This window comes from Bos javanicus, chromosome 13, assembly GCF_032452875.1.
Source record: "Bos javanicus breed banteng chromosome 13, ARS-OSU_banteng_1.0, whole genome shotgun sequence".
Lineage (NCBI taxonomy): Eukaryota > Metazoa > Chordata > Mammalia > Artiodactyla > Bovidae > Bos > Bos javanicus.
The window spans coordinates 73,614,829-73,642,734 of record NC_083880.1 but is presented as its reverse complement, the minus strand read 5'-3'; the positions used below and the strand labels follow the sequence as shown (position 1 = coordinate 73,642,734).

The 27,906-nt window shown below is 51.5% G+C and overlaps 1 protein-coding gene across 1 annotated transcript; it reads left to right on the top strand.

The window, feature by feature from the left end:
* Positions 1–359: 359 nt before the first annotated feature.
* Positions 360–21,811, top strand: SDC4 (syndecan 4). Its single transcript, XM_061437715.1, has 5 exons — positions 360–493; positions 13,094–13,232; positions 14,367–14,413; positions 15,637–15,829; positions 19,784–21,811. Exons 1-5 carry the CDS (start codon positions 425–427, stop codon positions 19,933–19,935), a joined length of 600 nt encoding a protein of 199 aa, XP_061293699.1. The 5' UTR covers positions 360–424; the 3' UTR covers positions 19,936–21,811.
* The last annotated feature ends 6,095 nt before the right edge of the window (positions 21,812–27,906 follow it).

Sequence of the window (27,906 nt, the reverse complement as noted above, 5' to 3'; positions counted from 1 at the left end):
GCCGGCGACTGTTGCCCATTTTCGGAGGGGAATGTACCCATCTGGAAGGGCGCTGATCTAAATTCACGGCTCTGGGCAAGTCCTTCCGGTCTATGGGCCTCAGTTTCCCCAACTATAAAATGGGTTTATGCACAGCTTTCTCGGGTCACCTGCTTAGCAGGGGATCGGGGATCGGGGCTGCTGGAGGCCAGAGACTGGATGGACTGAGCGGCCCGCGCCCACGGGACGGGTCCCTCGGGTTTCCAACGGGGCGGGTAGGAGCAGCACCCCGGAGGCTCAGCTTTCGCAGGGGAATTCCGGGCGGGGTGCGGGCAGCGGGGGCGGGCCGGGGCGGGGCCGGGGGCGGGGCCGATCACCGCCTATAAGAAGGGACGCGCGCCAGCCCTGGCCACCCGCCTGCGCGCCCTCTGCGGACCGTGGTACGATGGCCCCCGCCCGCCTGCTCGCGCTGCTGCTGCTCCTCGTGGGCGTCCCCGCCGCCGCCGCCGAGTCGGTAGGTGCTTGAAGATCCCCGAGTGGGGGTCGGGGGGCGGGGTGGCGGACCGGTATCGTCTTTGTTCTGGGATCCTACGGAGGGGTCCAGGGGCGGGCAATCGGGGGAGTGTGCCGTCCCCAACTAGACCAGGGAAACTTTGTTGGAAACTTTGCCCTGGGGTCCCAGGGAGGCTCCGGGGCGAGGAGTGGGGTGACCCCTCCGCGCACGGTGCGCCCCCAGCCTGTTGCGCTTCTCGCCTCCCCCCTGGCCTCAGCCCCGCCGCGGGCTCCAGGCTCGGACGTGACTAAGCGGGTGTCACCTCGCCTCCCCTCACCGTCTCGCCCCTTCCCCGGTGATCCCAGGGCAGGCTCGCGCCCTGATCCCCTCCGCGCCCTCCAGAATCCGAGATGGCCTCGACATGAAGGGGGGCTGCGTGTACTCGATAGGGGGAGGGGTGCAGGATTCTGAGGGGCCTTGTTTCACGCACAGGGAGAGAGGACTGAGCCCTGACCTCAGGTTTGGCCTCAGCCCTGCCAGTGGCCTATGACTTTGGGCACGGCCCTGCCCTCTTCTGAGTCCCAAAGCGTCTGGGGGACTGGGATGGGAGGTGAGCAGTGCTTCTATAGGGTCAGCACAAAGCTGGGACTCTGATCTTAACGGGGCAGACTGGAGGGACTGTGTAGGCTCAGAACTTCGCCAGAGTTGAGCCTCTGCTTTCTGCCAGAAGAGCGTTTATTTCCACTGATCTGACTGCTGGGAAAACCCAAAGCACTCACCTTTGGGTGGGGTGAAGGGGGACTGGGGGAAGAGAAGGTCTCTGTTAGCCTTGAATAACCTCCTTACTGGTTCTTTACTGGTCTCCCCACTTAACAGGTCCCTGTCATAGTGTCCAAAGCCCTGGGCCCACCAGAAGCTCCATTCATCCCAATGGTCAGTTGGGAAGGAGGGAGGCCATCTCCTCTGGGAAACTGGGCCACAGAAATTTCTGAGAGAGGCTGTCTGACCCTGCCCCCCAACAAGCCTGGTCTCTTTGGTACCCTTAAACCTCTGTTTTGGGAAGAGCAAGTGGCATTTAATCTTAATATCAGTTCTCAGTGGGGCTCCCATTTCTCTGGGATGACTTAGAATAAGTCCTTTCTGCCTGGCAGGCTTCATTTGAGACCCTGAGCTATACTCCCCCTCCCCTCCCCAGGACCCCCTTCCTCGCCAGCCCCCAGATAACTGTTGCAGCCCTGAGTGATGACAGCAAGCCTTCAGTGCTTATGGAACTGTTCTAATAGCTTTCTGATAGCTGTTGTAATGGCTCTATCAACTAGTTTAGTTCAGCCCTTGTGTTTACTGTTTTAAACTCGTCCTGAGGCTAGAGAGGTTAACCAACCTGCCCAAGGTCACACAGCTGATAAGGGGCTGAGTCAGATGCAAATGAGGCAGCCAGGCCTCCACATCCCTTTTTTAATCTTTTGCTCCTATCCTGATGTGTAGTCTGATGCCACTCTGAGTGGCTGCAGTTCTGTGCCATCCTCAAAACTAGTTTAGAGTAGATAAAGAGTAGATAAAGATTTGGGGCCGGCCAGCCACCGAGAATTCGAGGGAGAAGGAAACCGAGGCCCCAAGTAAGGTGATGACCTCACCAAACTAAGAGGCACAAGCTTGTCAAAAGATGAATGGCTGAATCAGGACTCGAACCCAAGCCTGCTGCTCCCTAATGCAGCGCTCTAAACTAGGCCCTGAAGGATGTGTTGGTGTCACAGTGATGGAGGTTTCCAAAGAAACAGCGTGGCGCTTCCCACCGGCCTGTGTGGACTGGGGAAAAGGGAAAAGACCCTGGAGGTTGAAAGGTCACTGCATGGGCAGTCACATGTCAGTCTTGGCTCAGGGGTTGCCGAGCCTGAAGGTGGGGGGCGGGGGTGGCGTGTGGCGAGAGAGGCAGGCAGCTGTGCCCTGGGGGCCGTCAGAAGGATGTGGTTTGGGGGAGGGCAGGTGGTGACCCCTGAGCTGCAGGAGAAGTGAGCCCTGGGCAGCTGCTTCCTGAGAGAGGTGTCCGTCTCTCCCACCCTGACCTCAGCACTCCCTTCTTGGCTAATGTTACAAGGTCTTCCACCTCGAACTGGGTCACAGGGCTTCCCCTTTTATCTCCCCTCTCAGTGCCTTTCCTCCCAGGGCTGTAGATGGAAAAATCAGACCTAGTCACGGTTGGATTAGACCACAGAGATGATCTGGTGGTCAGCCCTTTCCTTTTTTTGCAGAGAAAACTGAGGGCCAGGGAGAAGGGTGGGGCTGCTAACAGCTGTCATTTATGGAGTGCTCTCCGTAGACCAAGTCCTGGTGTGTTTTAGTCTCATGAAAGGCCTAGCATGTGGGGATTATATCATGCCCACTTTACAAGTGGTAACGTGGTACCATCTTTGGGTAGCAGAGAGCTCCCAGGCCGTGAGAATCTCTGTCCTGTCGTCCCCCTCCAATAGTGCTGTTGGGACCACTTTGCAAATTTTGGGTCTGCCCCCTGCCACCCACCATGTCCCCCTCGGTGCCACAGGTTTTGGGAAGGGAACCCAGCCTGAGCCACAGCCTCTTCTGTGTTTGGCGGGGCTTGCGGGCCTAAACCAGTTCTTCCTGTCCAGCTGGAAGCATTCCCCTGATCTACCTTCCTACCACTCCCTCCTTGGCCAATTAAAGACAGCCTTGTTTTGGGAGCTGCCACGGGACCCCCACCACCCGCCCCCTCCAGCGGTGTTGCTGCCCAGGGGCATAGACATGGCACCTGGCCCAGTCACTTCTGGAAGTGTCCCCCACCACCCCGTGTACTTCAGCTAAGAGACCTTTCTGGTCTTCTTGAAAGGTTTCTCCTTGATTGCACAGAAGTAGGGTTAGGAACGGAAGCCCAGGGGGGTCTAGGACCCTTAAGTGGCCAAAGAGAGCCCTTTGGAATTCTTAGAAGCTCAGAGAGCTGTGATAGGAAAATATTTGAGCTTTACTTTGGAGGGTGTGAGATTGGGTCTCTTTCTCTCTCTGGGTTGACATCCCCCATCTGTAAAATGGAATTTGAACTGAATAGACAGCCCTTTCCAGCTTGGATAGTCTATTAATAATTAAGTACCTATTCTTTGAAAGGGCAGTGGGAACCATAAAGACATCTAAGGCATTCACTGCCTTGAAGAGGCTTATGATTCACAAGGAGCATTAACATCTTCCATCAAATTCTGAGCCCTCATCCCCTACCCCCCTTCCACCCATGCACACAGGAACTCTGCTCTGTGGATTTTCAGTGAAATACCTGGCCCGGAAATGTCTGTATGAATGAACAAATAAATGTGTTCTTGTAACTTCACGCTAAAAGGCGCACTGAGGTTGTTTATTACTGATACAGATGCTTCCCGTGATACTGTGAGGTAGGTATCGTAGGTATTACTAGCTTCACTTTTACAGGAAAGTGATGCTCAGAGGAATGGAGGGGCCTGCCAAGGTCTGAACCAGGTCTGACAGGTCACACAGGCTGTCTGATTTGCAGGTCCTCAGAGAACATTGCACATGAGGAAGTTGGCTGGCTTTGAAGGCAGATAGATGCCTTGGGTCCCTCCTTCTGAATCGCTAGTTGACCTTAAGCACCCATGCCCTCTGGGTCTCAGTGTCCCCAAGTCTAGAAGCCTCCAAAACCCTCTTGTAGGTCCTTTCTAGTGGGGAACAGGGAGCGCTTTCTCAGCCTCCTTGGTAAAGAGCCTACAGGAGAAGCGACATTGGGGAGGTGGGTGGTGGAGACATTCAGCTCCTGCCATCGCCAGCTCCTGGAAACAGAAGGCTTTTCCAAGGACTAGGAGTGCTGACCCGGCCTGAATGAGGGACTGGGGGAGCCTGGCTGGGCTTCGCGCCCCAGTTCCTTCTAGGGAGGAGTTGGCTGCTAGCTCTCCGAGGCCTCCCAGACTGGTGGGTGTGATTTTCAAGTGACTACTTAAAATTGGGGGAAGGGGCTGGACAGGACTCTGTGAGTCACTGGAGGAGAGCCGTAGCTGGCCTGCCTGAGTCACCCCCATTTCCTTTCAGCCTCCTGGGGATGTTGGAATTGGCACCCCCTTTAGGGGCTGTTAAGGATAGTCAAGCCAGTGTCCAGGGCCTTGAAGAGAAACACAGAAAATACGAGCCCTAGGCCCCGGACCCTCACAGGCCCTTGCCCAGCTGTGGACTCTGACAGGGTAGAGTTCAGCCAGTTCTCCAAATTGTCCTCTGCAAGACTTGTGGTTGCCAAGGTGGGAAGAGGGAGCGGGGGAAGGGATGGATTGGGAATTTGGGGTTAGCAGGTGCAAACTATGATACATAGAATGGATAACCAATAAAAGCCTCCTGTATAGCACAGGGAACTATATTCAACATCCTGTGATAAATCATAATGGAAAAGAATATTAAAATATATATATGTGTTTAACTGAATCACTTTTCTGTACAGCAGAAATTAATACATTGTAAATCAACTATACTTCAATTTTTTAAAAGTTACTTAAAACAATATATATAGAGAGAGAGACCTCTGCAGAGAGTGTAGTGCTCTGCCCCTAGCCTTAAAGCAAAACTGAGGTTGCAATTGGTCTGAGTTTATGGAGCATAGTATAGTCCAGACTTGACCTGACCCCAGAATTCTCTGACGCCCTCTTCTTGGGATTGGCTGTTGGCCGGAGGGCTTTGGAACACTGATTTGGAGTTAAGTAGACCTGACTCCAGAGCTGTGAAGGCCCCCCTCTTACTAGCTCCGTGGCTTGGGACCTCAGCTCTCTGGTCTGTAAGAACGGGATTGTAGAGAGCCTTGTTGGAGATAACAAGGCTGCAACTGAAGCTCTTAGAATCTGGCCTGGTAAACGGGAGGCGTTCTTAGCCACGGTTCCCAGCTTTGCCCAGGCCGCCCTGATGCCAGATGGTCCTTTCCTTTTGAGGATCCCACCCCCAGAGGCCCCTTGGAAAGCTCTCTCCCCTCCTCCCAACAGCTGCAAGGTGGGTGGGGAGGAGTCTAGGGTGGGGCTGGCTGATGGAACCCAAATCTCCTATTTGTTTGTCTTAGAAGTGGGCCCTTTGCTAATTACTGGATGGGTTGATATTTAAACAAGAACCAGTTCCTGACTGCCACACCCCTCCTGCAGGGATCAGTGGGAACCCCCCTGTTGAGCAATTTTCAGCCAGGAGGGAGAAGGGACAGGGGGCTGGGAACCTCTTGGGACGTGCTCGGTCCTGGCTGAGCGTTGTCCTGTCAGAGGAGGGCTGGAGTTGTTTCCAGTCCGGAGGCCAAGGGAATTGCAAAAAAAAAAAAAAAAAACCCAGTGTTTGGTGGGGGAGGGGGTGCGATGGTGGATAGAAAAGATACAGTGTTCTGGAAAGCCAGTTTTCAGATGTTTTCACCTCCTGATGCCTAGGGAGTTTGGGGAAGGCATGTGTCAACAGTTGGAGCTTAATTTAACCCTGAGTTCAATAAACCTGACTTCTTGGTCGGGTTTGTTATTAACTCATGGGTGACCTTTGGGCACATCCCCTCCGGGCCCTGTCCCTGGGAGGCGAGATGACTGGAAAATGGGTACGTTTCACAGTCAGAGAAACCCAGCTCTGCGGCTCAGTCCGGGACACACAAGTTAGTTAATAAGTCACTGGGCCGGTGTGAGCCCCAGCGTCCTTTAGCAAACACGTGTGTCACTCCCGGGCCATCACGGGCGTTTGGCAAACTTCTGAGTAAAGGTCTGGCTTAAGTTTAGTTTATTATTAGCGGCTAGACAAGAGTTCTTAACCTGGGTGGCTTGAGGAGGCAGTGTCTGGGTGCAGGTTGAAAAATAAGAACCAGTGGTTGTGGTTCTTAGGGTTCAGAACTTTTCCTGCCTCTCGTAGGGCTCCAGGCGTCCCCAGAAGATCACTCTGCGATCTGATCAGCTCTTTCCAGCTTCAGCCTTCCTTGGGCCCGCCCTGGGTCAGGCCCTGGCAGTCAGCGCCCCCTCCCCGCTGCCTTACTCTGCGCCTCCCCTCCCCCTCCTTCGGGCCCCGAGCTCGGCTGCCCCAGTTTTGTCTGGCACAGTGGCAGGGGCTGCTAGTCAGGTGACACCTGGGGTAATGGAAAGGGGAGGCAGGGATCGGCTGGTATGTGTGGAAAGAGTGACTCGGTGGAGCCCGGCCTGTGGGGACTGGCTGTACTAGTCCACCTCGGGGCGTGGGGGCAGGGGTGACCAACGGCTGGGACACTCCTGGCCCTGGGGAAGCCTGGCCAGGAGATGTCTGTGGGACAGGCTGACCCGATCGGGAGCAGTGGCTTCCCTGAGAGGCGGTGGGGAGGCTGGGAAGGGGCAGGAAGCCAGCACCCAGGGCGGACCTAATTGGCCGAGACAGGAGATATCGGCTTGGCTCTAGAGAACACGGGAGGCTTGTTTACGGGCCGCCTCAGATCCAGCGGGGACCTGGGATCCGCGCTAGATTACAAGCCCGGCTTCAATGCACCTCTGTCTCTTCGGCCCCTGAGGGAGCCAGCCCCCTCCCCGGCCGTCTCCACCGGTAATCAGAACAGTGCCCAGCTTGGTTACCAGGCCTGCAGACAGAGGAAGGCTTGTCTGTTTGAGAACCGTCTTGTATAGGTGGGGAAACCGAGGCTCCGAGAAGGAATCTCCCAAGATCATCAGGCTGTTAGTGACGAGGATGCCACGGCATCAGCCTCTGGCAGGGAGATGTCCAAAGGCTCTAGAAGTTTCCCTGACCCTAACCCTTCCCACCAGCAGCTGGTGTCCCTCCGTCCTGGAGCCCTGGCTCTGGGAATGGGCTGCCCTGGGTTGGGGGAGGGGGGATTGGTGAAAAAGCCACTGGCAGTGCCAGGCCTGGCTTCTCTCCTGAGCGATTGTGTTTGGAGTAACCCAACCTTGGAGTGGGCAGGGCGGACATTTGAACCCCACCCCACCCCGACTCCCATCCCCAGACCTGGCTTTAACCCTTCCTGGACCAGTACACCAGATCCTGTATTGGTGGTGGGTGGTATCTTCTGGTCTCCCAGATACTTTGTTCATCCTCAAGGCAGGTCAGGAAATACTCTGGGGACTCAGGGGCTCAGTTGAGTTTCAAGTGTCTCTGGTCACTGCCATTTTCTCTTTTGGAAAAGTACAGTGGTTTCTCCTCTGCCTCTCTGCTTAGAACAGGTGCTCCAAGCTGTGGGAGCTTGCACAGATCTCTGCTCATCTCTGGACCTTTCTCTCTTCCACATTCTCAAGGGGCTTGATTGGCTGTTGATTAAGTCTCTGGTCTCAGAAGCACAAGAAATACGTTTTATAGGGCATGACCCTTCACAGTTTGCAAAGCACCTCCCCGTCCACGCAGCACCCTCTTTCCAGCAATGCAACTACTTGTATGACTTTTCTCAAGTCTCTGACCCTTTGAGCACTAATCCCCTGAGCTGGAAAGAACGCAGATGGGGGTTAATAATAGCTGCTACTCCTTGAGCACCTGCTGTGTACCAGGCCATGTGCCGTGTCCCTTGCATACCCCTAATGCATTTCACTTCATCTCATCCTCCTGCAAGGTGGTACTTACTAGCCTTGGTGACAAAAAGAGGAAACTGAGGCTTCAAGATGTGAAATAAACGCCCAGGCTCGTATCGTGAGGGAGCAGCAGGGCTGTGGTTTGCTATTGGAGCTGCTTTTACAGGTCCCCAGGCTGGTGGTAGATCTTTCCATTTCTGCCAGGATGCTGAGTCCAGATTGAGGCAGCCAGGTTTTGCTCATTCCGGGGGACATCAAACCTTTCTGAAGGACGGTGGGGGAGGACCATCGTGCCTTATCAGTGGCCCCTTCTGGAGATCTCCTGCCAGGACCCCTCTGCTGCGTTCAGCAGTTAGGGCCCAGGGTCCTCAGCATTCCTACTTCTTCCAGAATTTAACTTGCCCAGTTGTCCTTCTCATCTCACCCCCCGCCCCAGAAGAAGCGTGTCCCTGACCCCTGGGGGTCACTTCCTCCTCTGGGGAAGAGACAGGCAGGGGAGACTCCCCTCTCTGCCTCCCACCAGTTCACAGTTAAGCAAGCTCTGACCCTGAACTTCTCCCCAATGCCCCAGCCAAAGTTCCTCTTCTTTCGTTTGAGCAATATCACTTTTACCTCTGTTGACTCCCTGGCCAAGGGAAGGGGTGCCCTGGAGCCCTGGCCTGGCAGCGGGTGCTGTGGATGGTGGCAATGAGGTGGAGAGGGGTAGCGTGGGTGGCAGTGAGAAGTCTGGCTCTGGCGAAGACTCAGTCTCGAGAAAGATCTCAGTTTGAATCCCAGGTCTGTTGCTTTCTAGCTGAGTGACTTCACACAAGTGACTCAAGGGAAAGTCACTTTCCGGCCACATGGGTAGAGCACCTCACCAGGCTGTTTTGCCAATCAAATGAGCTCTGATGGAAGAAACCAAGCATGGTGCCCAGCGTGTCGAGGACCCCAGCCCCTGTGCTTCTCCTGGGTGACTGAAGCTGTAAGACTTTGCAATAGGGTTGGTGACTTTCCTAGCTTCATGCCCATCACCTCAGGACTGGATGGGGGTTACAACTGGAGTGGCCGCAGCTGCCCGTGGATTTGTTGAGACCTCTGCACGCGTGATCAGTCACTTCAGTTGTGTCAGACTCTGCAACCCCATGGACTATAGCCCACCAGGCTCCTCTGTCCATGGGATTCTCCAGGCAAGAATACTGGATTGTTTTGCCATGCCCTGAAACCTCTACAGGAAAGCATCCAGCCCCAACCCCAGTTGCCCACCAGGGCCTGCTTGTTCAGATGTTGATTTCTGTTGTGTGTCTATGAGTAGGACTTCTAGAGAAGACCTAGAAGTGGGAAAGGAAGACAAGTCTAGCCTAGGAGCCCAGAGACCTAGGTTCTTTTAATGTTGTTGTTTTTAAGAGACCTAGGTTCTAAGTCCAGTTCTGCTTCGGTGACCTTGGCAAGGGTGCTTATCTTTTCATCTGTTTGCTGGGTAATAAAATGAGATGGTTGGGCTAGGGCCTCAGCTACCTTCTGTTGGTAGGCGTTAGTCTCAATAGCACAAAATACACCTACCCTTTTTTTGTTTATTTGGCTGCATCCGCTCTTAGTTGTGGCATGTGGGATCTTCAATCTTTGCTGTGTCCTGCAGGATCTTTAGTTGTGGCATGCCAGCTCTGAGTTGTGACATAAAGTTCCCTGACCAGGGGTTGAACCTGAGCCCCCTGCATTGGGAGCGCAGAGTCTTAGCCACTGGACCACCGGGGAAATCCTACCCTTCCTCTTTTCTATGGAGAGTCTAAGGAAGCGTCCAGGTGCCCGCCAGGGTCTGCTTATTCAGTTCTTGATTGCTGTTGTGTGTGCACGAGTAAGACAAAGATACAGAGAGACCTGAGGGCCCAGAGAGGGTGCCTGTGCGTGCACACACGTGTGGATACCCGCTCCCCAGGTAATGATGGGGTGAGCCAAGAGCAGGGTGGGGTCCCTCTCTGGTCAGGGTGGGGCCTGGCTGCTGGGTGGCCTGGTTCTTCAAAGTCACCCCAGACTGAATGGGCCTAGTCTGAAAAGAGGGTGGGGGAAGGGAGGGCTGTTGGTACATAGCCTCCACCCACACACATGTAAAGGGACGCTTGCCCACAATCCCAGGGAGCATGGTTTCACCTTGCTGGCGTAGTCTTAGGGCTCCTGCACTCTAGGGAATTTCTCTCTTGTCAGGCGTCTTGGGCAGAGTAGGACCACTTCTGGAGTTGGAGAAGGATTGATTTTATTTATTCGCGAGCCGCGAGGCATGCAGGATCTTTCTTCCTGACCAAGGATCAAACCACTGCCCCCTGCAATGGAAGCACTGGACCACCAGGGAGGTCCCAAGCCCTGTGCTTTCAGAGCCAGGATGGGTACCCGATGGGATCTAATCCTTGTGTGATGAGATCTGACGGGATCTGAACCATTCTTGGCATGACCTTAAGTAAAGTCATTTATGCTCTCCAGGAACCTGGTATAAAAATGAAGCGTTGTAATTGGGGAAGGGAGGGAGACTCAGAGGGAGGAGATATATGTATAATTATGGCTGATTCGCATTGTTAGATGGCAGAAACCAGCACAACATTGTGAAGTAATTTTCCCCCAATTAAAAAATAGATTTAAAATAATGAAGAGTTAGGGATGACCCGGTGACCGTCAAGGTGGCTGAACTGGGAATCGATCTAGATTTCAGTCCGAGTTTTGTTCTGACTTGGTCTTTATTTCCTGATGTAAAACAGAGATAGCCACTACCAATCACAGCCAATCAACGTGCTAATCCCAGGGGTGGTTTTCACCCTCAGTACTCAGTACCTCAGTACTTTCACCCACTAAGAGAAAGGCAGGATCCATAAATAAACAGCCGTGGCTCTTGGGGATGCGGAGGTAGGGGAAGGGCCCAGCCTAAAACAGCCCAGTGTCAGGACCCCAGCCCCCGTCTTGAGTACTTGGAGCTCTGACTGGTCTCTAGGCTCCATATGCAAGTGGCCAAACTACCTTCTTTCCCTCCTGGGCTGAGTTTGACCTCCACCTGACAAGGCTCCGTCCTGGCGGAGGTAGGCGGACACTCCGTGTGCCCGTGTGTTTATGGGTGTGTTGATATATATGTGGCTAAAAGCTCGGGTGACCTATGCCTGGGTTCTGGTCCAGAGTGGCCACTTTCTGCCTGGGTGATCTTGAGCGAGCGACTTCAATTTTCTGAGCATCCCCTCAACCCTCTCCCTGCCCAGTGTTTCAGCAAATAAGAGCTATGAGGAGGACCTGCTTCAAGCTAAGTGCTTAGTTTGGTAAGCTGCCTAGATCCTGATGTTTCCGATTCTGCCCCCCACCCCTCCCGCCTCCCCTGGGGGAATTTGCAGCAGGAGGTGCGGATGGGAGCCCAGGGACCCCGCCCTAGGTGCAGGCAGCTTGCGCAACCACAGAGGAGCCATTTTCTGGAGCTGCCAAACTAAAGCCACAGGCACGGGGCTGTGTGGGGGCTGGAATTCCAGCGCCAGCAGCTCCCCAGCTCCTGATTCCCGAGTCATGAAGTCATCCCTCACCAGGGCTTAACCCTTTCTCGCTCCCCACCCCCATGTGTACCAGGCGTTCAGCGGAGATTCTCCCTTCCGTGGTGGGAGGGGAGAAATCTCCCTCCCAGCCTGACCTCCCTCCCGGGAATCCAGCTGCCCCACACAGACAGACAGACAAGAGTGGAAGGAGACCCAAAAGTCTGCTTCCACCCACCTCTCCCCGGAAGCCTGGGCCTCTCCCACAGAGGGTAACCTTGTCTTAGGGACGGATGTTCCTTTCCAGGCCGGCTCTGTGTCACTGGTAGGTCTCCGCTGGGTGGAGGACAGCGTGGGGCAGTCAGAAACAGAGCCTGGCCTCTTTTCTCTGAGTGTGTAGCTGACTCACCGTGTGACCTTAGGCAAGTCGCTGTAGGAGGGCTTAGATTCTTTCCCTTTCTGTGAAATGGGAGGGCAGGACCTCCCTGGCCTCCAGCTGGTGTTCCGTGGTTCTGAGCAGACCCCGCCCCCATCCACACCTCCTGCAATTAGGGGGTTGGGGGGAAGAAGAATGTTTGGGGCAGAGGGTTTGTATTGACCTAATTTGCCACCCTGACTCTTCTGGGAAATGGTAGGCACTTGAATGTTTGAGTTCATTAGTGAAAGAATGAACTTTGCCCTGGGGCTGCTGTTCTTGTGGGCAGACAGAGCCTCAGCCCAGAAGCTAGCTGGGAGGGTGGTGTGAATCCCAAGTATTTTTGACTCTCTAGGAGCTCGGTGGCTGATGTTCTACAGGTCCTGGGGCCAGCTCTGCCTTCCTGGATCTTTCATACTTTCCTTGTGAAAGCTTCTCAGCGGCGGTGGACCTGAGATTCTAGCTGGGGATGGCTGGGGCCCCCATACGTGGCAGCAGAGGGGTACTTAGGAGTGCTGGAGTGGATAGTTCATGAGAGCAGGGACGGGGCTCCACACCACACGGCTGCAGCATGGCTCCGTGGGAGATGTCTGGAAGGCTGTAGACACGAGTGTGCTCACGTACACGTGACTCACCGGGTTCCGGGCAGCGCCCTGACCCGAGGCTGTCCTGGGACGTGAGTGAGCCAGCCTTGCCTGTCCCAGCCTGGTCTGACTCAGCTGGGAAAGATGTCCGGGTCAGGGCAAAACCAGAGCCAGCGGCCCTCTCCCTGCCGTGGGTGAATCATCAGTGACAGCATCAGAGCACCCCGGAGCGTGGACTGGGAACGCTGGCTCTGAAGTCAGTCTTCACTCCGTCTGCTCCCACGAGTCACCCAAAGAAAATGACTTAATGTCTTCAGGGCCCAGTTTCCTCGGTTGTAAAACAGAGGTGAAGACTGGTCTTTAGAGTTATTAAGAGCAGGTCCTCTTTAGAGTTATTAAGAGCAGGTCCTGGCCTATAGCAAGTGCTCAGTATAGGGTACCTAGCATATTTATATTCTGATGATGCTACCTTCATTATTTTTATTAGCCCAGAATGGGAAAGGGTTTTGTCTGAGGTCACACAGCAAGTTTGGCACTAGCCTGATCCCTTCCAGCACCCCAGCTCCCTTTCTAAACACTCGCTTCACTGCCTTGCAGAGTTCGGGGGCTGCTAAAGAGCATTGGCAGGGGAGCTACTGTTGATGTGTCTCCTGTTTTCACCCTAGATCCGAGAAACTGAGGTCATCGACCCTCAAGACCTCCTAGAAAGCCGATACTTTTCCGGAGACTTACCAGATGACGAGGACGTCGGGGGGCCCGGGCAGGAATCCGATGACTTTGAGCTGTCTGGCTCTGGAGATCTAGGTACAGAGGAAGTAGGGGGCCGGCCTGGGGCTCAAGGCTGCAGAGAACTTGTCTTTTACAAGGGTGACCCCACTTTGGGGTTTGAATTTTCCTATTGTGTCCCTCCCCGTTAAAAAAAGGTGGGGGAAACAAAAGTCACCGGATCAACCCACCCCTGAGACCCTTTCCAGGCAAGCTGATTGTTGCTCCGAGTCCATTTGTAGTGGAAAACCAGCCCAAACCTGTCCGCCTTTGGACAGGATTGGGTGGGAGTGGGCGTTGGGAAGAGAACTGAACTGTGGCCTGTTTTCCTTCCTTTGAAAAGCAAAGGGAGCTCTCAGGAGCCTGGGGGCGGGGTGGGGAGAGCTGTGGGTGGGAACCGAGAACCAGCCCCTGCTTCTGCAAGGTTGGGATTGGGAATCGTGAAGGGGCCTTCTGGGGCAGGGCCAGGGGCCCGCGTCTTTCTTGGTCACTTCCTGGCCCTGGCTGCCAGGCTAGACAGAGCTACTGAAAAGCCTCCCTCCTCTGTGTGGGGTGGTGTAACTATCTGAAGTTTGAGTTCTGGAGCCACATAATCCTGAGTTCAGACTGCCGCTCTGTGACCTCTGAGCCTCCGTGTCCTAATCTGTAATGTAGGAATAGAAGCGACTGTACGTGTGGTGGTGATTAGACTGAGTTAAAAGCCCTGGGCACTTACGCGTTCTCAGTAAATACATTCATATTGGAATTTCTAACATTTACTGTTGCAATCTAGAGTCTTCTCCAATGAATCTCCTGGGAATCTTGTTAAAATCCAGATTTTGATTTAGTGGCCCCTGAAATTCTACATTTCTAACCTCTCCTGGGTGATGTTCTTGGTTCTGGGATCTATAATGAGCAAGAGTTTAGAGCTGACAGAGCACCTGCCCAGTGACCGGCTCAACATTCACATGAAAGAACCAGGGAGGCAGGTCTCAGGAGCTCCATTTTACAGAGGAGATGACTGAGGCTGGGGTGGGAATGATCACCTGCCAGACATATGCCGGACATATGCTTGTTACCTGTTGAGCACTTGAGGGCCAATTGTGAATTAGAACTCCCACCAGCCATGGCTGTAGGGGTCATCAACCTGGGGGTGACTGACTTTACATTCACACAGCCTTTCTGACCTTACAGATGACTCAGAGGACATCCGGATCTTCCCAGAAGTGATGCACCCCTTGGTAAGTAGCTCCTCACTTTGGCCTCTCCTTTTCTCAGCACGTGTTGAGACAAGCAGAATAAATTCGAGTCTGACCTCATTCTGTAAAAAGGCTTTTATCTGTGGCCCTGAACTCTTGGGACAGGCACAGCTAAGGGTCACAGGTAGACCTTTTTCTCTGTAGGGATAATCACTAAGTGATAAACACTTGCATGTGTTTCCACTCTCTTTTGCTTTTTTAATTGTTATTTCATTTATTTATCTGACTGTGCTGGATCCCGGTTGTGGCACTTGGGATCACGCGGGATCTTTAGTTGCAGTAGGTAGGATCTAGCTCCCTGACCAGGGATCACACTCGGGGCCCCCTGCCTTGGGAGCTCGGAATCTTAACCACTGGACCCCCAAGGAAGCCCTTCCAGCCTCATTTTTGTGTGCATTTCTAGGTATTTCCCAACATTAATATCAAGTTACACATACCGTTCTATGTACTGCATTTTTCACTTACAGTGATCATGAGTATTTCCCCATGTAACTCACTGTTTTTCCTATTCATTTTTATAACCTTCATAATCAGAGTTCACCCAGTTGCCCTTACCTATGGGAAAGTGGTTTATGATTTTTTTGACATCCTATAACAACAGTCTAACAAGCGTCTTTTACACAAATCTCTGATTAGCTCCTTAGGACAGAGTCCCAGAGGCAAACTGCTGCGTTGAAGGGCAAACTGTTTCTACAGTTTTGCCAAACCACCCTCCGGGATATTACTCTAGAACACCTGCTTCCCTGTGCCCTTGGTCACATTATTCATTCCCCACTGGGGATAGATTTACTGGAAACGTTGGGCTTCCCTGGTGATTCAGATTGTAAAGCATCTGCCTGCAATGCAGGAAACCTAGGTTCAATCCCTGGGTTGGGAAGATCCCCTGGAGAAGGGAATGGCAACCCACTCCAGTGTTCTTGCCTGGAGAATTCCATGGACAGAAGAGCCTGGTGGGCTGCAGTCCATGGAGTCGCAAACAGTCGGACACAACTGAGCAACTAACACACATAAGAAAAGTTGAGGGTAAGGATTTGACAGCGTGATTGTTGAGGGGTGGTTGCTCACGTCTGCTCTGGGACCATGTGGTTTGGCCGGCAAGAGGCAGAACCATTCCCCGCCTGGCTGAATGTCCCTACCCCCTGCCTTGGATCCTCCTCCCCACAAACCACACTGAGTGTTGGTCTCTTCTCCTTTCCACCATCCAGGTCCCGATAGATAACCACATCCCTGAGAATACAGGGAGCGGAGTTCCCACCGAACCCAAGGAACTGGAAGAGAATGAAGTTATCCCCAAGAGGTCGTCCCCTTTTGATGGGGACGAAGATGTGTCCAACAAGGTGTCCATGTCTAGCACAGCCCAGGGCAGCAACATCTTTGAGAGGACAGAGGTGCTGGCAGGTAAAGTCCCGGGCTTCCCGCAAGATACCTCGGAAGGGGAGAGGGCTTGGGCAGGGATAGTGCTGCAGGCAAGGATGCCTCTGGCCCAGTGGTCCCCGACCTTTTTGGCACCAGGGACCAGTTTCATGGAAGACGGTTTCTCCACAGACGGGATGGGGTAGGGGTGAGATGGTTCAGATGGTAATGTGAGTGATGGGAGCAGATGAAACTTCGCTTGCTCATCTGCTGCTCGCCTCCTGCTCTGCAGCTGGGTTCCTAGTAGGCCACTGACCAGTAACAGCCCAGGGGTTGGGAACCTCTGCTCTAGCCTGTTAGGCGATTTGGTACCCCTTCCTTGCAGCCACTAGGTGTCCTGGGGCCTTGAAGGATGACCCTTCCTCTTAGAGGTGGCTCTGACTATGTGTGTAGCCTGGCAGACCGAGAGCAAGAACTGCATATCAGAGGCTAAAAAAATAATAGATGTTGCGTTGTTCACTTGCTGTAAATCCTTTTCTATTTACAAAGCACTTTCCCAGCCTGGGTTTGGCACCTGGGATGTTAATTATTAAAAGTTAAACTTCCCGTGAAAACTTCCCCTTGAAGCCCAGAGGCTCCTTTGAGTTGGGCTGGCTTCCCCTCCCCCTACCGTCACCTGGCAGCCTGGTGACCTTGGCTGAGACGCTTTCCAGCCTCAGTTTTCATGTCAGCAAACGGCCACCATGCTACCTCCTTGGGTTGGTGTAATAACTTTGTGAAAAATAGAATCTAAAATAACTTGGCGGACTGTAACATGTTTGTTTGCACTGTTCCCAATGGTAGATGGTGTGTGTGTTAGCCCTTCAGTCGCATCCAACCCTTTGCAACCCCATGGACCGTAACCAGCCAGTCTCCTCTGTTCATGGGATTTCTCAGGCCAGAATACTGGAGTGGGTAGCCATTCCTTTCTCCAGGGGACCTTCCTCACCCAGGGATCGAATCCGGGTCTTCTGCATTGCAAGCGGATTCTTTACCAGTTGAGCCACAAAGGAAGCCCAAGAATACTGGAGTGGGTAGCCTATGCCTTCTCCAGTGGATCTGCTCGACCCAGAATCAAACTGGGGTCTCCTGAATTGCAGGCGGATTCTTTAACAACTGAGCTATCAGGGAAGCCCATAGTATATCGTATAGTATAGTATATGGCATAGCATAGCATAGCAAGTAGTAGGTAGCCCGCAGGGAAACTTCCTGTGCCAGATTAAGAAACTAACACTTAGAGAGAGTACGTTTGGCCTCAAGTGGGAGCCACAGGCTTCCTGACTAATGTTCTATGTGGAGAAAGACGTGTCCCAGGGTGAGACTTCAAGGATGGCTCTGTCTAGCCTGACTATGGGGCCTTTGGCTGGGGTGGTAACTGGCTCTTTCTCTTCTTCCCCAGCAGCTTTGGGGGTCTCCAAAACTGGGTTGGGGACTTTCTCAGAGGGGACTCCCTCTCTAGCCAGGTTTTTACAGGCCAAGGGCCAGTCTGGATGAACCAGCCTAGTGAGGAGGGCACCATGGGTCCAGGCTGGCTTACTCCTGTCTCCTGGCAACCAGCTGGGCCAGCAGCTCTGAGGAGGCTGGAAGTGCAAGGAAAGAGCCCTGTGTCCTGCCTCCCTCCGGGACAGATAAAGGATCTTGCCTGCATCTTGCAGGGTATAACCCCCAGTAGGCCCAGCTCAGCCCTGACTCTGGCTTCCAGGTCCCTGAGTCAGTGTTCTTTGAACTTTCTGTGTGATGTGAGTGGGGTGGGGAAACTAGAGGGCCCTTGGAGATTTTTTAGTCTTATAAATTTCAAACTATTTGGTAGAAGTCTTTTCGAGGTAAAACCCGGCCCATCTTTCTTCACCCACAGAGTTTCACTTTTAGTTGGTGGATGTGGGATTAGCATAAGGTTTTGCTTTCACCAAACAGTGGTTCTACTGCTTTTAAAGAAAAATGTAAAAACCACTGATCTAGTCCAAGTAACTGTTTCTTAAAACATGGGAGACTCAGGCCTAGAGAAAGCAAGCCACTTGCTTTAGGTCACATAACAAGTGAGAACCAGTCATCTCTTAATACTTCCAATGGAGAATGACACATGTGCAAGATCTCCATGTAAAAAGTTATATTGTTGAGATAGCTGGGGTGAGATCCTCAATTCTGGTAGCTTTTAAACAGTACCTGGGGGCGCCGGGAATGTGGAATTCCCTGGTGGTCCAGCGGTTAAGACTCAGCATTTCCCCTGTAGGGGGCATGGGTGCTATCCTTGGTGGGAGATCTAAGATCCTATAAGCTGCACAGCACAGCCAAAAAAAAAAACCACCCTGGACCCTGGGAGTTTATCAAGTGCTTGCCATGTGCCATATGACTCACATGCCCCCTCATTGAGTCTCCACAACACCCCAATCTGACACGTATGGTTATCTATACTCTTACAAATAAGGAAAATGAGGCTCCAAGAAGTCTTATCTCTTATCCAAAGGCACAAGACCAGACAAGTGGTGAACCTGGCATTGGAACCCAGGACCACAGTCACTTCTGAGACTGTCCTTGGGCCTCGATCTTCTGGGGACTCCCAGCACAGACCAACGGTCTAATAGAACAGATATCAGAGGGAGAGGCGATAAGAAATGGGAAGGGGGTTGATACCTGATGGTCCGTGTCTTTTCTCTGGTATTTCTTGGGGGCACTGTGTTGCTGCTTTTTCGTTGTTTTAGCCAAGAGAGAACCTTCCTTGGCTCCCCTGCCACTGCGTCCCCATTCTGTGCGTAGATTTGGAGTGTGTGCAGGGGCGGAAAATTAATCTTCTTAGACTAAGACCGAATTAGGGAACTCAATCTGTCACAGGAAGGATTCTAGGAGACATCCCTGCCCCCTCAACAAACAGGAGTGAGCCCTCCAGGGTGCCTGGGGTCATACAGAGAATATACGTTTACCCGATGTGAGAAACTCGCGTCTGCTCTTGGCCATTGCTCCTCTCTGAGCCCAATGGAATAATTTATTAAACACCCACTGTTGTGCCAGAACAATTCAGGGTGGCAGGGACACAGATACAAACCACAAAAAGTCACAATTAATGAATATTGAGTATATGCTATGCATTATTCTGAGCTCTCTTAAGGGGATTGATTTATTTCAACCTAGGGACAAACCTATAAGAAAGGTACTATTGTTTCCATTTTACAATGAGAGAAATGAAGAAACTTGATTATTTAGATTCCATTGCCAGTAAGTGGCAGAGACAGGAATAGAATGTAAGCCTTAAGCACTGAGCTTCATATGTGCGGACATATATCACGTATATAATTTGGTTTTTTTTTTGCCACACCAGCTGGCATGTGGGATCTTAGTTCTCTGACCAGGGATCAAACCTGTACCCCTTGCATTGGAAGCACGGAGTCTTAACCACAGGACCACCAGAAAGTCCCAAACCACATGTGTAATTCTTTATAACATAGGAGTGTGGACACACGCACATGTTGTAACTGTGTATAGTAGCATATACCTGCGTGTGTACAGAGTGTGTACACCCGATCGGGTATAAGTGTAGGTCTGCATAGGGATGTGTGCACGCAAGGTCAACTAGAGAGCTCCCTGTGCTAAGGACTGTGGGGTAAGTAGGTCTAAGGGGGATTTCCACAGCCTGCGATTTTTCTGCTTCCTGGCTCAGGGCTGAGCTGTTGCTGGGGAGTTGGCCTCGTGTTGGGAAAGAACCTGGCTTTGGACTCCAGCAATGTGGGTTGGAAGGATGCCTTTGTCACTCTGGTTCTGTGGTTTTTTTAGTCCTTTAGAGTGACTCCCTTCCATGAATGAGGTGGTGAGGATCAAATTCAGTAAGGCATCAGCAGAGTATGCCCCTGGGCGTGATGGTGAGGGTGTCCGGGGGCCAGAGAAGCAACCGAGCAGAAGTGGCCCGTGCGCCCCGAGGTCCCGACGGGCCGCCAGCCCTCACCTCGCTGCCCCCTCTCTCCTCTCCAGCTCTGGTCGTGGGCGGTGTCGTGGGCATCCTGTTCGCCGTCTTCCTCGTGCTGCTGCTGGTGTACCGCATGAAGAAGAAGGATGAGGGCAGCTACGACCTGGGCAAGAAACCCATCTACAAAAAAGCCCCCACCAATGAGTTCTACGCCTGAAGCTTCCCCCGGAGCACCTACTTGGACTTTAGGGGGAAGGGACGCTGAAGGATTTTGAAGGGTGGATGTTCGGGGAGGGGGAGGGCAGCCCAGTCCTGATCTATCGGCATCTCCCGCTCTGATTACAGTTTCAGTGTCAGAAGAGACATCACCTTCTACTGTTCCTGCTTGCCTCTTGATTCTCTGGGCCTCCACTGTCCCAGCAGAAAAACAGGGTTAAACTTGGCCTTTCTCAAGGCAAGTCTGGGGTTGGATCTGTTTCTTCATCTTCCCATTTAGAATCTAGGCCCAGCTTAGAGCCTGTATGAACAGGTCTGATCCAGAGTCTTTCTAAGCCATTGTACGAGTCCTGCTGGAGGTCAGCCCCCCACCTGCCAGCCTTCCCCCCTGCCCCGCTTCCACAGCCTGGCCCCTGGCCAGGAGCTGGGAGAAGGAACCAGAACCATCTGTCTGCACCTTGAGATGTGTCCATCAGAGGCATCTGCAGCCACACTACGGGAGTCTGTGGTACACCTTGGGCCATTCTAGGCTCTTCCAAGTGACTTTTGGAAGTCATCCTTTTTTATTTGGGGAGAGGAGCTGAAAGTTCATCCTGAATCAGACTTGTAGAATATTCTTAAGTCTATTTTTAGTGGGGTATTTTTTTTTTAATGGTTCATTCCTTTGTCCAGAGCCTCTCTCTTTGGGCAAGAGTACACAGAAACCAAGGCTTTCTCTGCCCTCCTGCACCTTTCCACAGTACCTGCTAAGTTTGTATTTAATGGTGTTTTTGTTTTGTTACTCGAAAATGAGACAAGAGTTGGAGATATAATTTTTATTAATTTTTTTTACTACTATTTATAGCTTCAGACAGGGCCTTTCTTTCCCTCTTTTGCCTTTTTTCTTTTTTTTTTCCCCCATGCTTTTGTTTTTTTAATTCTTCCTACTTCCCCGCTCATGACCTTGGCCCTTTCTGAAGCTGCTTCCTCTAAGAAGCTTTTGCTGAAATATAGGGTTTTGTTTTGTTTTGTTTTGTTTTTTTAGCAGATCCCAAACTATAACGTAGGGGATGGTGGGATATTTGTGTCTCTTTCATGTAATATATTATTATTCTTCCTTGGTTCTAGAAAAATAGATAAATATATTTTTTCAGCAAATAGTGTGATGTATTCCTGTGTGAAGTTGGCTGGGTGGTTGAGTGAGTGAATGTTTGTGGGGCTGAGTGGATTTTTGCCTTTTTCTGGTCCTGTTTCTTGGTGCCTTCTCCCGACTGGGCTAGAAACCTTCTCTCTAGCTTCTGCTTTGAGCCCAGCTGGGGTACCTTCATTTGCGATCTCCAAATTTAAGAGAAGATCGGAGAGCTGTGCTATCTAACATGGCAAGTGCCGGCCACTCTGAAATCAATTAAAATGACAGGAAGTTAAAGTTCATTCCTCAGTTATACTAATCCACATTTCAAGTGCTCAGCGGCCACGTGGGGCCGGTGGCTGGTGTACTAGACAGACCAGTAGAGCCCACTGGCATCTGTTGCCTGCACAGCTTGAGAACTAAACTGGTTTAATAAGTCACAGGCTCAGCCTGGTTAGGATGACCTTTGTCCCTCTAGACAAAGGGGGACTGGGAGGGCTGATCAGGGCCTGGCTCTGGGCTTATCCTATGCAGAGAGGAGAGGCCTAGTGGCTCAGGCTGGCCAGACCACATCTCCTGACCCCATGGGGGTACTGGGGGGAGTTACCCTTGCTTCCCTCCCCTTCTGTGACCCCAGGGTCCCAGCTGGCTGGGTCCTCTTCCTCCCCCCATGTCCCTTTTCCTCTGGCCATGTTGGGAGTGAGCACCTCACATTGTTGTCTGTTACTGATTTTTTTGATAAAAAGATAATAAAACCTGGTACTTTCTAGATTGCCTGCCTTCATCATTTCAAAGCTCATCAGACGTCATCCTTTCCCTTGATCTCAGCGGATCCTGAGATAATTGCTGCCAGACACCGGAAGGCAGAGATACATAAGAAGCCAAGAAAGGGCCCGGAAAGGAGGGAAGAAAGTCAGAACGTGCACACCGTGGCCTGCGGCCATAGCCTGCCTACCTCGGAGATTTGTTTAGGCGGCCCCGTGTTTAAAAAACAAACACAGAAATCCTTGGATTCCTTGCCAACTATGGAAGTGAGGATGTTTCACATAAAAATCCAGATTCCCTGTTTTTCTTTTGCGGGGAGAAGGGAAGAAATCAAGAATTGGCAACTCAGGTAACCATAGGGAGTTGCATATAGGCGGGTCCCCACTTTAATGCAGGCTGTCTCCTTTGCCAGTCTGTCCATCTGCTTCACTCACGTCACCTCTTTGGCCTCTGGGCATCATAGCTGGTGGTCTCTGGACAGATAGCATTGACACCTCTCTTGATCCTCATAACAACCCCCTGAGGTGGGTGACAGTTACAGTGTTAGTCACTAAGTTGTGTCCTACTCTTTGTGACCCCATGGACTGTAGCCTGCCAGGCTCCTCTGCCCATGGAACCCCAGTCAAGAATACTGGAGTGGGTTACCATCCCCTTCTCCAGGGGATCTTCCCAACCCAGGGGTCGAACGCAGGTCTCCTGCATTGCAGGCAGATTCTTTACCATCTGAGTCACCAGGGAAGCCCCTTCTGAGGTGGGTAAGATCCTTTTTACCGAGAGGGCAACCCAAACTTTGCTTGCCTGTGCAGAGCTAAACCTTCATGCCGGGACTTGACTTCGAGTCCAAGTCCATGTCATGCTTGAACTTCGGTGGTGTTCCTTTGGTGCTTCATGGCCCACTGGTTCGTTGGGGTCAAGGAAAGGATGCAAAGAAAAATTGGTAGTAGAAGCAAACCCTCACATCACAAACGTGCATGCCAGGAACCCATTCTGTCCTTTACCCCTGTACCCGTTGAATCGTCAAAATAATTCAACAAAGTAGATACTATTAGTAGTCCCATCTTATAGATGGGGAAACTGTAGCTAAGAAGTTAAATAACATGCCCAAAGAGACACTGCTTACCAACAGTAGAGGTGGGATTTGAACCCTTGCAGTCAAGATCTGGAGTTTCTCATCACTGCCCATCTGAGAGTTTATGCTACCCAGGGCCCCTTCAAGCCACACTCCCTTTGAAGTAGGGAGCCTGGTTTCAGATCCCTCCTGAGGCCCATGAAGCTTGAGCGTGTCTCTGCACTTGCAACTGGAATCTGTTATTTGTTTTTTGACTGCACTGCATGGTATGCTGACCTTCCCTGACCAGGGATCAAATCCATGCCTCCTGCAGTGGAAGCTCAGAGTCGTAACCACTGGAATCTTGCAGAAGGCTCTCCCATCTGTTTTATCTGCATTATCCAATCCAGTGGTCGTTTGTCACATGCGACTATTTAAGTTAAAATTAATTAAAATTCAGTTCCTCAGTGGCACCAGCCACATTTCAAGTGCTCAAGAGCCACATGTGGCGGTAGCTACTCTATCAGATAGAGTAGATATGGAACATGTCGAGTGTGGCAGTGCTAGGCTGGACACTGTGAGATTGGGTCAGAACCCCGAGATTTGGATTTCAGCTTCATTAGCAATTGCCTTGGAGAAGGCAATGGCAACCCACTCCAGTACTCTTGCCTGGAAAATCCCATGGACGGAGGAGCCTGGTAGGCTGCAGTCCATGGAGTCGCTAGGAGTCGGACACGACTGAGCAACTTCAGTTTCACTTTTCACTTTCATGCATTGGAGAAGGAAATGGCAACCCACTCCAGTGTTCTTGCCTGGAGAATTCCAGGGACCGGGGAGCCTGGTGGGCTGCCATCTCTGGAGTCGCACAGAGTCGGACACGACTGAAGCGACTTAGCAGCAGCAGCAGCAGCCATTGCCTTGGTCTCCAGCATCGTCCAGGGTGGTAAGTCAGAACCTGGTCCCTAGGAAGTGCTCTATAAGTGGTACTGTATTCTCATCACGAGCACTTCTTTTGGGTTAGATATGGGTTCCAGAGACCCTGTATCTTTTATCACTGTGTTAAATTACCCCAAACTTAGGAGTTTATGGCAACATAAATATCCCACAAAGTTCCCACATTGGGCTTCCTTGGTGGCTCAGTGCTAAAGAATCCGCCTGCCAATGTAGGAGATGTGGATCCCAGCCCTGGGTGGGAAAGAGACCCTGGAAAAGGAAATGGAAGCCCACTCCAGTATGCTTGCCTGAAAAATCCCATGGACAGAGGAGCCTGGCAGGCTACAGTCCATGGGGTCACAAAGAGTTGGACACAACTGAGTGAGTAAACAACAAAAAGTAGTTCCCGTGGATCAGGAGTAAGCTAAGTGGCTCTGGGGTCTCGTGGGATTGTAGTCAAATTGTTGGCCAGAGTGGCGGTCTTCTGAAAGCTTGACTGGCTGGAGGATCCATTTCCAAGATGGGGTGCACGTGCACGTCTGGCAAGTTGGCATTGGCTGTTGATAAGAGTCCCTTGCCATGATGACCCCCAGAGGGCTGATTTGAGCATCCCCATGTCAAAGCAGGTGGCTTTTCCCAGAGAGTCATCTAAGAGAGCCAGGCGGAAGCTCACTGTCATTTCTACTAAATCTCATTGGCCACAGGAGTCCGCCCTGTTCACTGTGACGGGACTGCAGGAGGGTAGGAATGCCAGGAGGCAAGACCACTCAGACACCATCTGAAAGGCTGGTTCTTACAGTCCCACTGCTGGTCAGCTCCACAGGGGTTAATTTACCTGGAATGCTAACCCCGAGTGGACACTGGTATATTATTTCTGAGAATTGGACTGGAGATTCAAAGCCTTGTTGGACAACATTGGGCCAGTTTTGTTCATGATCCAGTCTTCCGAGGCACATTGTGGCTTGGGGAAATACTTCTTGATGGAAACGGAGAAGTTCCTTTCTGGGGTGTGGGGAGGCCTTCAGGCCAAACAGATTTCTCCTCGCCAATAATCTGTTATATGGTTTGGGAGAGTGAGATGGTCAGGATCCCAAGATGGCCCCCAATATTTCTACCTCCCTAGTGAATATGACCTGTCTGTTCCCTCCCCTTGAGTGTGGGCATGATCTCCAAAAATGATGGATGGGAAGGTCACATTGGGCAGCACAGGTGAAGGGGTTCTGCAGATGTAATAAAGGTTCGAAATTAGTTTTTGAGTTGGTAAAAAGGGAGATTACCCTGGGAAAGGAAATGGCAACCCATTCCGGTATTCTTGCCTGGGAAATCTCATGGACAGAGGAGCCTGGCAGGCTACAGTTCACGGCATCACAAAGAGCCAGACACAACGTAGCACCTGAACAACCACAATCAGGCAGATTGTGATTTGGGGAAAAACTTCTTGATGGAAATGTGGCATAAAATGCAGAGCAAAGTGACCTACCAATGTGCAATACAGAGCTTTGTAAGAAATTAAATTTTTGTATAGAATAATCGTTGCAAATATTCAGACAATAAAGCCCATGGCTAAAGGAAAACAGTTGAAGTTATGTAAAAGAGGGTCTGGAACCTTCCTGAAGAGAGTGGTGCTTTCTTGTTGACCCTGAACAAGCAAGCTGCCGTGAGTTCTACAGCTTCAAGGACATGAATTTTTCCAGCAACCATGTGCCTCCGAGAGACTGCAGCCCTGACTGACACCTTGATGACAGCCTTGGGAGCCCTTCAGTAGACGACCCAGCCAAGCTGTGCCTGGACTCCTGACCCATGGAAACCGTGGGACAATAAAGAGTGTGGTTACAGCCTGCTATGTTTGTGGTAATCAGTTATGTAACAGAGAAAACAAATACAGGAAGTTCACTTACTTCCTCTGTTATCCAGGCTAGAACACTGGAGTGGGTAGCCATTCTCTTCTCCAGGAATCTTCCCAACCCGAGGATCGAACCCGGGTCTCCTGCACTGCAGGAAGATTCTTTACTCTCTGAGCCACCAGGGAAGCCCCTCTCACTTACCTCCTCTGGACCATCAAATTCCTCATCTGTACATTGGAAGAGGCCTGCAGTGTTTGGATCGTCTCTAAAAGTGCTTCTGGGGAATTCCCTGGAGGTCCAGTGGCTAAAACTCCATGTTCCCAAGGCAGGGAGCCCAGTTTCGATTCCTGGTCTGGGAACTAGATCCCACATGCCGCAACAAAAGCTCCGGCATGCTGCAAATAAGAACCTATACCGACAAAAATAAATATTAAAAAATTTTTAAATGTGCTTCTGAAATAACAATAGCAACGACTAGTCCATATAAACTGGTTCACTTTGGGCCACTGCTGAAAGTGTGTTCCATGTTATCTTATTTCTCATGACATCTTCGGAGAAGGCAATGGCACCCCACTCCAGTACTCTTGCCTGGAAAATCCCATGGATGGAGGAGCCTGGTGGGCTGCAGTCCATGGGGTCACGAAGAGTCGGACACGACTGGGCGACTTCACTTTCATGCATTGGAGAAGGAAATGGCAACCCACTCCAGTGTTCTTGCCTGGAGAATCCCAGCGACGGGGGAGCCTCGTGGGCTGCCGTCTATGGGGTCACACAGAGTCGGACACGACTGACGCAACTTAGCAGCAGCAGCAGCATGACATCTTATGAAACTGATCCAATTTTCCCCATTTACAGAAGAGGAAGCTGAGGCACAAAGAGGTTAAGTGTCTTGAACTAGACAAAGTCACACAAGACACACAACTAGTGTTCATACTGCTTGGCCATTTCTGAAAAGTGGCTGTCAGCTCTGCATTCCTTCATTTTAAGGTGACCCTTCTGAAAATACATGCACATGATTAGTGTGAGGAGAAGGCAGGGTGTGCACATACACATAGTGATTGTACATACACATCTTTCTTGACCTACAATCGGGCTATGTCCCAATAAATCCATCGTAAGTTGAAAATAATTAACGTTGAAAATGTATTTAATTCACCTAACCTACCAAGTGAAAGTCACTCGGTCTTGTCCGACTCTTTGCAACCCCGTGGACGTTATAGTCCATGGAATTCTCCAGGCAAGAATACTGGAGTAGGTAGCCTTTTCCTTCTCCAGGGGATTTTTCCAACCCAGGGATGGAATCCAGGTCTCCCGCATTGCAGGTGGATTCTTTATCAGCTGAGCCACAAGGGAAACATCGTAGCTTAGCCTTTGTTGTTCAGTTACTAAGTCACATCCGACTCTTTGCGACCTCATGGACTAAAGCATGCCAGGCTCCTCTGTCCTCCATTGTCCCCTGGAGTTTGCTCAAATTCCTGTCCACTGAGTTGGTGATGCTATCCTGTGTGCGTGCATGCTAAGTTGCTTCAGTCGTGTCCGACTCTGCGACCCTATAGACTGTAGACCACCAGTCTCCTCTGTCCGTGGGATTCTCCAGGCAAGAACACTGGAGTGGGTTGCCACTTCCTCCTCCGGGGCTCAAACCTGCATCTCTTATGTCTCCTGCATTGGTAGGTGGATTCTTTACTAGTGCCAGTTGAGAAGCCCTGATGCTATTCTAGCCCACCTTAAATGTACTCAGAACACTTACATTGGCCTAGAGTTGGGCAAAATCATCTAACACAAGGCCTATTTAATAATAAAGTGTTGAATCTCTCATGTAATTTATTAATACTGTATTGAAAGTGAAAAACAGATGGTTTTCAGTTTATCAGCTGCTTACCCTCACAGTCACCTGGTGGACGGAAAACCGAGGCTCATTGCCATGGCCCTAGCATCAGGAGAGAAGACCAGACTACCTATCGCCAGCCCAGAAAAAGATCAGAGTTTAAAGTATGGTTTCTACTGAATGTGTATTGCTTTCTCACCAGGTAAAGTGAAAACAATCATAATTGGAACCGTGGTAAGTCAGGGACCACAAAACCAGCTGAGTCCAGGATACTCCCACCCAGGATGAGGTGCTGCTACTGCTGCTAGGTCACTTCAGTCGTGTCCGACTCTGTGCGACCCCATAGACGGCAGCCCACCAGGCTCCTCTGTCCCTGGGATTCTCCAGGCAAGAACACTGGAGTGGGTTACCAATTCCTTCTCCAATGCATGAAAGTGAAGTCGCCC

What these genes read in the sequence shown, in the direction of transcription:
- SDC4 (XM_061437715.1), top strand. Translation starts at nt 425, where the DNA reads ATGGCCCCCGCCCGCCTGCTCGCGCTGCTGCTGCTCCTCGTGGGCGTC. An exon ending in CCGCCGCCGCCGCCGAGTCG is followed by an intron (nt 494 to 13,093) that starts GTAGGTGCTTGA and finishes TTTTCACCCTAG; the next exon opens with ATCCGAGAAACTGAGGTCAT. An exon ending in GTCTGGCTCTGGAGATCTAG is followed by an intron (nt 13,233 to 14,366) that starts GTACAGAGGAAG and finishes CTGACCTTACAG; the next exon opens with ATGACTCAGAGGACATCCGG.